Source organism: Lygodium microphyllum, chromosome 12 (genome assembly GCF_053477565.2).
Source record: "Lygodium microphyllum isolate KBCC chromosome 12, Lygodium_microphyllum_v1.1.10, whole genome shotgun sequence".
Taxonomy (NCBI): Eukaryota; Viridiplantae; Streptophyta; class Polypodiopsida; order Schizaeales; family Lygodiaceae; genus Lygodium; species Lygodium microphyllum.
Genome location: NC_141146.1, coordinates 45,315,644 through 45,326,447, shown reverse-complemented (window position 1 = coordinate 45,326,447; position 10,804 = coordinate 45,315,644). Strand labels below are relative to the sequence as shown.

Below are 10,804 nucleotides of genomic sequence, written 5' to 3'. Positions count from 1 at the left end.
TCAAGCCACACTCAACCATACCCAAACATGATACACAACGACCCCACGCCATGATGCACCCTGGAGAGCCAGGCCTTGAGAGAGGTATTGCCCCCCTTTTCTTCTACATGCCCTATGGGGATGACCAAAAGGCAGAGGGAAAACAAAAGGAGAGAGACATAGAGATAGAGTAAGAGAGAAAAAGAATGACAAAAAAGGCCATAGACGAGCAATGCAAATGGATATGTCGAGTCACAAGTCATGTACAAAGCTATCAATTTTCACCTTCCTTTGTCTTCTTTCATCCACCCTTCTCGTTCCCCATCTAGTATGCTACTATGGGGACACATGGATGTTGAGATACAATCTAAAGCATGCCAATATCCTTCATGAAGTCCATGCTTTTTCCTCATGTTATATTTTCTTATATATTTTCCTTTTAAATAATCAAATAAGAAATTCCTTAGAATCATTGTTATTTTTTATTGGAAATATCATAATAAGTATTAGAAAAAATATTAGTAGGAAATCACATGTCAATTTTTGAACCCAAATGCTACATGAAACTATTAGAAAGCTTATAAGATAATGCAAACTATTAGAAGGGGGGGATATTAGAAAAGTTCAAACGTTCAAATAATTAGTTGAAATAAATACAAAACTTATAAGAATATTTAGAATAATGTTAGTTTGGGAAAAGTTTCTAAAGGGTTTCAACTTAGCTAATAAATCACTTTGTTGGAACAGAGGTTTGATTTTTAAGCACACAATTAATGGTGGCCCAAAGGAAATGAGCTAAGTCAATGGGGATGGCTAGTTAGAAAGAGCATCGATAGAATGATTTTCTTATTAGTTCTCAGTATCAAATTGATAGAATTCTAGGTGAAGATAGGGATCATGCAATTGCAGTGTCAAGATAGATACAACAAAAAAAGGTATTGAATTCTCAAACTATATCTTGTGATTTTAGTGAAGTGCTTCTTTCAAAGATAGGGATCATGCGATAGTAACTTGTGCAAGGAAGTATTGCCATCTAAGATTGGGCTCATGCTATATTGAGTTAGTTGTAAGATATAGTGATTTTCCCAAATTGTACCTTTGTGTTTGGGTGGATGCAGCGCTATTGAAAATAGGGATCATACAGTGGTATTGGGTTATAGATATCGATTTTGCATGTGCATCATTGTGAAAGGTAGGGATTTTGTAATGGTATTGAATGTTATTCTTGTGTGAGCGTAAAAGTGTTGTTAAAATGTTGTGACCAAAATTCGATTGTTAAGATGGTATTATTGCATGGAAGAGTTGTTTGTGTCTTGGTTAGTTGTTTGTGATGTCATTGAAAATATCTATTGTGGATATGATGAGGTTGTTACAATACTAGCATTGGTGCCCACCCACACACCCCAAAGTCTTGCCATGGATAGGATTTCCACTCGGCCAAATATCACTGTCTAGAGTGTGAGATCTAGATGATGAAGTCAAATGTTTGAGGAAGGCTCCCTCCTATGGAAACATGGGTTTGAATGGGAGCTACTCTGGTCATACTAATGGTAACTCCAACAAGTCTTATGATATGAGAAGGTCCTCCGAAGCATGGTGGATGCTGATGGGGATCAGAGAGACTCTAATAAGACTGGTAGGTCATAGATCCCTTAGGTTGATCTTAATGGGTTAATGCTGAGAACATTTTATTGCAATGTAGACTTGGTGGGGTTGATTAGCTAAGCCTATAAATCCTACGGGGTTTGGATGTTGTTAGCTTAAGAAAGGAATCCAAGTGGCTACCAAATTTCCCATCACCTAGCTCTGGTTAGGTACATCACAAAGGAAAAGTCTACTAGTTTTGACTTCCCCGACCCTATTTTTCTACAACTCCATAGCCTTTTCTTTGAGTCAGTTCTTAAAAACTTGAGGAAATGGTGTACTATGATAGCGAACATTCCATCCAGAGATGAGGACTTCATGTAGAGATCTTTGCTCCATAATGGTGAGGCCTCCTTTCCATGCAAAATCTGAGCGGCTTAAGTTTGCCAATCTACTTCTCTATAATGTTTGTCCACCTCTTTAGGCCCTTCTTACTTAAGTCAGCACTTAGTTTGCATGAGTAGATCCTTGATGTTGTTGGTGGGTCATATGTTTGTGATTGAAGAACTAGTCTAGACTCCTAGAAAAAGGAAGGAGTCAACCCTTCTATTAGTAGAGCCAACCTAGATGTCTTCATCTTGCACCTCTTTCCTTAGTTAAGATTGCCATCATTGATTGCTTAATTTGATTCTAATAGGTCTACATACCAAAATATCCTCCTATAGTATGTCAACAACTACTCTCTTAATCTCTAGGAGTTCTTTCAACCATTAGTTAAGAATTTCCATCCAAGGGTGTTGCTTCTACATTCTCTTCAATGGGAGAAGTCTAATTCATCAACCTTCCTCATGAATTGGCCCACTTTATACCACATCTTATCTATACAATTTTGAACCTTCTTCTCTAGTTTTCAATAGAGCCATTGTAAATTCTATTTGGAGGTAACAACTAGCCCCAAGGACATGTAGGTAGTAGAACATAGTGTTGTGTTTGATTATTTGGAAGCCAATATCATACAACCAGTGAGGGGTTCACCATAGCCCAAAACGAGAAGCTAACTTCTTCTAGCTTACCACAAAGTTTAGTAGTAGGGAGAATTCCCAACATATTTCAAGCAAGGCATATACTAACTCTTCTTTATCCTCCATAAGGTTGGAGTTATCTTTTGTAACAAATTGTGAGTAAAGCACTCTTGATTTGGGAAAGAAATTCCTCTTAATAAGAAGTGTGTTCGTGATCATTGCAAAGCGTATTGGTGGTAATGGGTAGCCTTCACTTACTAACCTATGTAGAGAAAAGGGAGTATCACTCATTGACAAAGACTTTAGTTATATCATTGTTGAAGAGAGTGCTTACCCTTTGACCTATGTAGAACAAAGGGGTAGTATGACTTATTGATAGAGACTCTAATTATATCATTGGTGAAGAGAGTGCTTACCATTTTGCTTATCATTAGTGAAGAGAGTGCTTAGAGTCAATTGAGGATGCCAAATTCAAGATTGTGTCATGTTTTGATGTGCAAAGTCGTACTTCTCTTAGTGAAAGACACCTTTAGTAAGATTAGCTTGATCGAGTTGGAAAATGGTTTTGCTATTATCTTATAGCCATCTTATTCATTATTAAGGGTCTCCATTGAGGCAAGTACTATTTATAAAAAGACTTGATTTTGGGGCATATTTATAAGCCCTACATTTACAAATGAAGAGAGTGGTCTATTTTTACTATTTTACTTGGGTAGCCTCTCCACAATCCTCTTGAATGCATTGGAAGAAATCTACGAGTAATCTATTTGGGCGAGGTGGTTTATTGTCTTTCATCTTTGCCAATGCATATCTAAGCTTCTCTTTCATGAAATTCTTTCTAGTTGTGGCAACATTTCCTCGGGGATGATCCTAGGGTTATGAACCATGAATTCAAATAGCTAAGCCATGTACTCTTTATCAATATGTCTCCTCTATCTAGCACTACTAAAAGATGATCCTTGGAGACCATTTCTTTGTTTGAATCCCTCATGAGGGTAGTACCATTGCTCATAGCCACTTCCCACTAGCTTCCTTTTGCTTTTTCACCTTGAGGGTTTTAGAGTAAAATGCCCTAGGTGCATCTCCACAAATCTCCCATCTCCTCTTTAGCTAGGCCTTGATATTCCAAAATTTTTCCAATGCCTCAATGCAATCTTCAAGGTCTTATAATGTCTTGTAGAAAATCTCATTACTATGTTTAATACTATGTAGAATATGACTTCTATACCTTACAATACTGACTTCATATTATTTCTTATTGTGAAACGTATCTCAACTATATCCTTCAAGCATTTATGTGTTTTTAGTAATATTTGTCTCCCATGTTTTGAATGGATCACTTTGACTCCTGCCAACTTGTCGCCAAGACCCAAAACCTTTTCTCACAAAGGAGACATTCTTCAAGAAGGTTATGTTAAGTTTGAATAGGGGGTCCATGTGTTATATATGATATCACTACATTGATTGCAACCATTAAGAGGCAATGATGTAAGGCTATGACCCCTATGATAAGCCTCACTCTTGTTCCTCCTGCATTCCACCATCCTCCTTAGTTGAAATAGAATTTATCCAGTGAGGCTACTCCTCATACAATAGCCATTCATTTATTGTGCCATGTGAATTGGGTGGAGAACTTATCATCCTTTGTTGAGGTCTCATTGAATAGCCATTCATTTATTGTGCCATGTGAATTGGGTGGAGAACTTATCATCCTTTATTAAGGCCAAATCTTACAGTTGATGCTCAAGGACAAGATTCTCCTAGCACCAGTCTCTTGTGCTATCCTAGTGTTTGAGGCATGTGATTTGTTGCTCTATGCTAGCATCATGTTTGAGTCCTTAAAGCACCAAGCTTCTTTTGAAGATCACCTACATGAGTTCTGACTATTATTTCACACATGTTGAAGATCTATTGCGGGTGTAAATTGAGTAGACACATGGCTTTATTATTGTGAGACCACTTCAAGTTGAGTGTTAGTTCCTTCTTGCACAATAATAAAGTTCATCTTCTACCTTTCTAACAATTGCCAAATGAGAACCTCTTAGCCTTCTTTTGTGAATTCCTTTGTCTCTTCCTTTTAATTTTTTATTTCTTACAAAGCCAATATGCTAGGCTTACTATTTTTGTTAAGTTTGTAGAGCAAACCTCCCTTTTATCAATCCCAAGCCATGGACATTCCATGAGGCAAGGGCTATCTTTCTTGATGCTTTAGACATGGATCTATTAGTTAGGGTCATTGTAATCCTCCCGTTCAACTTCTAGTAAAACATTCTAGTTTTTGTTCATGAAGAATCCTAGTAAATTTTTGAATAGATAGCCTTTTCTTACTAACTATTATGTATGTCTGGGTGGGGGGAGGGGGGCTACTACTATTTAATACTATTTTATGAGCCACAATGTCATGTTCCACCCATGTGTTTGTCTCCAAGTCAATTCACCCTTTGAAGCATCAATCTCAGTTACTGTACTTTTGTAGAGATTTAAACATTTGGTGGTAGTGCGGCCTTCTGGCCAACCTTTTGGTACATTTAAACATTCGAAAGCAAATGTATGTAGAGATGTGTGCTAGTCCTTTCTTTTCATTGCTCATTGATGAGAGCAGTGATCTCACTATGGAAAAGCATCTTATTATCTATGTTTCTTATATCAATGATGGAGGCAAAGGAAATGCAATTTGTAGATTTTTGCGTCTATTGCCAGTGGATAATGGAACATCTGAGGCCATGTATGATGCTATACATGCATTTTTCTTGGAAAGTGGTTTAGACATGCAAAACTTTGTTGCTATTGCATCTGATGGAGCTTCAGCTATGACGGGGCATAGGACAGGAGTTGTGGCATGCTTTCAAGCATTGTTGCCACGCGTCATGGGGATTCATTGTATTGCCCATCGACAAGCAATTGCAGCAAAAGATGGATTTGCAACACATCCAAATGTATTTGCCTTTGTGGATAAGGTTGCAAGCAAAGTATATTCATGGTTAGGAAGATCAACAAACCGTCATATGGAACTCTGGAAAATAATGCATGAGTATGACATTATGGACATGAAAATGTTACAAATGCATGCAGTTCGGTGGCTCTCAAGGGGCAAAGTGATGGAAAGGTTTGTTCAAATCATGCCTGCTGTGCTTGAGCAATGGAAAAGACATAATAAAAAATAGTATAAATATGCTACAATATTTATGGTGCAATTCATCATACACCTCTTAGCAGATGTACTCGCAGAGTTGAACAAACTCAACTCTAAATTTCAAAGGCAAGAGATGGATGCAACAACAATTGGTATCCCTATGAGCTTATCAGCAGAATACTAGCCGCACACGAAAACGAAGCAAGCTCCTCCCTCCTCCCTGGCCCCTCCCCCCCTGCCCCCCCACCCTCTGTGATTGAGTGTTTCGATGAGCTTAAAAAGCAGCTCTCCCGGTGTAATTTCTACCCTATCATACTCTTTCTGGGAGCTCATGTTGAGTAGAATACAACAGAGATACAGAAAGAGGGAGAGCTTCTTGGTGAAATTGTACTAACCTTTCAAGCAAAACAGCCATCTCTCTCTCTCTCTCTCTCTCGCCGCGCAGCTCCAGCCATGGAGGTCACGCCTGCTGCCGTCGACGCCATCTTAGCCCCCTCCGCCGTCCTCGTGCTGCTGGGTTACCATGCCTTCCTTTTCTTCAAGGTCAAGCGCTCCCCCTACGAAACCGCCATGGGTGTCAACCAGAGGGCCAGAAGGCTGTGGGTGAAAGAGATGCTGCGCGTAAGGCATTCCTTCTGTCATACTTCGTCATAAAGTTAACTGCAGTTAAGTAACATTCATCGTGAGTTTGGCCCTTCATGAGGAGTTCTAGAGCACAACTTAGCCCTCGGTTGGGGGTTTATGGTATGTGAACTTTTCAAAAGGGAACTTCTAGACTTCAAACTCACTAAGTGTTCGTGCGTAAGGGGAAGATTTCGACATTCTATGCCTACTTACACTATAATCCTAAATTAGATATATCAAGCGGTCTTTTCCAACCTTAGCAACACATAAGTTGAAGGTTCCATAAAAAACATATTAGGCGCTCCATTCTTAGATTTCCCAAGTACTTCACATTCCATAAAAAACATACTAGGCACTCCATTCCTAGATTTCCATAGTACTTCACATTAGTGTCACACCAATACTTCTCACAAGTGTTAGGCTATTGCTTTGCTTCGGCAATAACATATTCGGCACTCCATTCCTAGATTCTCTTAGTGCTCCCCACATTGGTCTTAGGCTTGTACTTCTTACAAGTGTTAGGACATTCCTTTGCACTAATATCAATATTTGTCATGGATTGTAAGGTGACATTCTAGAGATGATATGCACACACTCTACACACACACACACACACACACACACACACACACACACACACACACACACACACACACACACACACACACACACACACACACACACACACACACACACACACACACACACACACACACACACACACACACACACACACACACACACACACACACACACACACACACACACACACACACACACACACACACACACACACACACACACACACACACACACACACACACACACACACACACACACACACACACACACACACACACACACACACACACACACACACACACACACACACACACACACACACACACACACACACACACACACGTGTGTGTGTGTGATTTCTATCATTTCTTACCATCTCTTCTTCTAGTTCTAGGGAAAAAACCACTATAATAACATACCCTAGACTCTGTGTGCCTAGACACTTCCAGTACTTCACATCAACGTGGTTTGGGATGCTAGTTGGCTTAGTTGATATGCTAGGGTTTAAACTTTGATTCCATTCTTTACTCTCTCTTTTTTCAAAATTATGCGCTTAAAAAATTTAAGTAGTGTAATTCATAATCACATAGATATTATTTTGACATATTATATATATATTGCTAGTATAATTAAATTAAATAATACTTGATTATATTATTAAATTATGTATAATGAATGCTTTACTATGTATCATTACGTTAATCATGCCCTTTGATAATAAAAACATAAATTGATCAATATCTACATTTTATGCTTGATAAAATATTATGTTATTATATTAACATTAATATGATATGAATATGTTTTCATTATTTAGTAATACTTATTAAATTATATATGATTAAATATAATGAAATGCTCTAATAACTTTATTTTAATGACATCCAATCATTAAGTGAAATTATCAATATTAGTAGCAATGTTTTATTACTTAGCTTATTCTTATTGATTTAAAACTAAAGCATAATGGGAGTGCATGGAAGGGTGGCAGAGAAGGAGGGATGCCACGAGTAAGTGAGAGGGATGGGCAAGTAGGACATGGGTAGGTGCTAGTGGGGGTTGGGCTAGTAGTTAGAGGACGAAGAAGAAGAAGAAGAAGAAGAAGAAGAAGATGGAGGGATGCTGGGAGTAAGCGAGAGGGGTGGGCAAGTAGGACATGGGTACGTGCTAGTGGGGTTTGGGTTAATGTTAGAGGACTTTGAAGAAGAAGAAGAAGACGAAGAGGAGGAGCCTAGGAGGAGGGGGAGAAAGGGGGGAAGGCCACTTCCTTGTTGCTATCGCTCTTTGGTTGACTCTTTCTCAACCGCTTTGATAATCTCTTAGCATTGTATCATTGTCAAACTCGCATCTTTTATGTGCTTCCACCCATGTCATCTATTATCATTGTGCTACTCTTTCTCTCTCTCATATCCCACTCGAGTTCTCTCTTGAGCTTTCATCTAATAGAATAGACAAAATTTGCTATTCTTGATCAATCAATATCCACCTCAAACACTAAAGCACAAAGAGAGAGAGAAAGGAGGAGAAAGAGAAGAAGATGATGATGAAGAAGAAAGAGAGAGGGAGAGATAGCCAATCATGCAAGGGAGGGAGATGGAGAGGTTTTGGGGGGCTGAGGGGATGCCATGTGGAAGTCGCCCCCAAACCTTTTGTTAATAGAGATAAAATATCAAATATGAATACAAGTACCATATATTCTCATGCCCTACATCCCTCCTTGGATGTTGCCCCTTCTTTCCCCCTTCCCAAATCTATCAATAAAAATTCATTTGCAATCTTGTGTATAATATTTGTAGGTTAATGAGTGATTAAGGTTAATCATTACTACAATAGTTATCCTTTTGGTTATTTCCATCAAAGAGTGTTTAATTGTGACCAAAAAAGTCAGATGTGATGCTATTTTTTACCTTTGCCAATGATGATTGCAATCCAAATGAATTACAACTAGAGATACTAATACTTATGATATTCGATATGCCTCTTTTGTCAATAACAATTCATCACCAAAATATTTTGTGAGTATGCTGGTAAATGATGTTCTTTTGATACAATATCTTTACTTATTATTCACAAGTTTCTAGTCTCCATCACTCCCCTAATCTTCTCTTTTCTCTTGTATAGGAGAACCATAAGAAAAATGTATTGGCAGTCCAAACCATCCGTAATAGCATCATGGAATCCACTTTGATGGCAACAATGTGTGTGATCTTGACAACAGGATTGGCCACCTACTTTACATTGGCTACGAACACTCTAAGGCAACCACCCTTAGTAGGTGGTGGTGGTGAGAACCAAGGTGTATTCGGGAGTCTCAAATCCCTTGCCATCCTAATGTGCTTCATGGTTGCATTTCTATGCCATACCCAAAGCATAAGGTTTCTAAACCATGTTAATTACATGGTGAACATCCCAATCAACACCCACCTAGATGACACTCATATTACAAGTGAAAACTATCTTGCTAATTTGCTTGAGCGTGGAGCCATCCTTTACTCCTTTGGCTCTCGTATATTCTACTTGGCCATTTCTCTATTATTTTGGCTTTTTGGCTCCATAGTGATGTTCTTGGGCTCATTAGTACTCTTGTATTGTCTCTATCTTGTGGACTTTGTGCAAGTACCCAACATCAGTACACAAGACCACATAAATGTAAGAAAGAAGATTAGTGATCACAAAGAGCCTCCAATTGATTTCCCCTCTAATTATCTAAATCAAGCTAGCCCACATCATGTATAGAGAAAGGTGCACCTTTTAGAAAATTTGGATATCACAAAATTCAAGGTGTAATGACCTCTCCTTTAGGAAAATGTGAGGTTTTTTGCAAAAATGTAATTAAAACCCCATTCTATAGGTGTAAGACATGCACATGATAGATGAATAATCCTAAAGTACAAACTTAGATAATTAGAATGGCTACACTAGGTGCAATATGCCCATAATGTATGATTAACAAAATCTCTATGTAAGTGATCACACACACATGTATGTATGTATTACGTGCATATTGTTCAAAGATAAGAGAGACAGAGTGGAGCCAAAGAGTGAGCAGTCAGCTCATCTCATTCATCTTCATTATTCAATCTCTATTGACATGAAAGAGATAGTACAACTAGGTTACCACTAACCATGACTAAGTGTGGTTAGGTCAACACTGACTTATTTAATGTCCCACACATGAGTACAACTAGGCATAGCTATAATAGGTAATGTCGGTCACACACACATACATATAAGCAATTGAGCTTGAAATCTCAACACTCCCCCTGAAGCTCAAACTAACTGTTGAATTCCAAGTAGTTGTCTAAAGTAGATAAACTTCTCATTACCAAGTGATTTTGTAAAGATATCTACTACCTGGTCTTCGGTCTTCACATGCAACAAGTCAATCTGCCCTACAAGTACCATTTCTTTGATGAAATGGTAATGAACCTCGATATGTTTGGATCTAGCATGATAGATGGGATTGCTAGCTAACATCACACATCTAAGATTATCACAATGCAATCTAACTTTGCTATCCAACTGTATCCCCAAGTTATTCAGCAGTTTCATCAATCAAACTGCTTCACATGTTGCTAATGTTGTACCCCTATATTCCGCTTCCATGCTAGACAAAGCAACGGTAGGCTATTTCTTACTACTCCAGCAGATCATATTACTGCCCAAACCAAATGCATAATCACTAGTTGACCTCATGTCATAGGCATAACTAGCCCAATCAGCATCATTGTAACCGGTCAAGTCAAGGGATTTCCCATACTCATAAAACAGCCCATAATCTGCGGCACTCTTCACGTACCTCATAATCCTCCTAATTGCATCTAGATGTGGCTTACAAGGTTTCTGCATGAGTTGATTGATTAGCTCCACTGCATAATTC

At 38.5% G+C, this 10,804-nt stretch overlaps 2 protein-coding genes across 2 annotated transcripts; both read left to right on the top strand.

The window, feature by feature from the left end:
* The first annotated feature begins 5,143 nt into the window (after positions 1-5,143).
* Positions 5,144-5,749, top strand: LOC148027705 (uncharacterized). Its single transcript, XM_087689869.1, has one exon. It carries the CDS (start codon positions 5,144-5,146, stop codon positions 5,747-5,749), a length of 606 nt encoding a protein of 201 aa, XP_087545995.1.
* A 326-nt stretch (positions 5,750-6,075) lies between these two features.
* On the top strand, positions 6,076-9,699 carry LOC148027704 (uncharacterized). The gene is made up of 2 exons (XM_087688936.1): positions 6,076-6,339; positions 9,046-9,699. The coding sequence occupies exons 1-2, from the start codon at positions 6,172-6,174 to the stop codon at positions 9,658-9,660; spliced, it is 783 nt and encodes a 260-aa protein (XP_087545062.1). The 5' UTR covers positions 6,076-6,171; the 3' UTR covers positions 9,661-9,699.
* The last annotated feature ends 1,105 nt before the right edge of the window (positions 9,700-10,804 follow it).

Coding starts and splice junctions, on each gene's coding strand:
- LOC148027705 (XM_087689869.1), top strand. CDS start 5,144: ATGTGTGCTAGTCCTTTCTTTTCATTGCTCATTGATGAGAGCAGTGAT.
- LOC148027704 (XM_087688936.1), top strand. CDS start 6,172: ATGGAGGTCACGCCTGCTGCCGTCGACGCCATCTTAGCCCCCTCCGCC. Junction 6,340..9,045: donor GGGTGAAAGAGATGCTGCGC/GTAAGGCATTCC, acceptor TCTCTTGTATAG/GAGAACCATAAGAAAAATGT.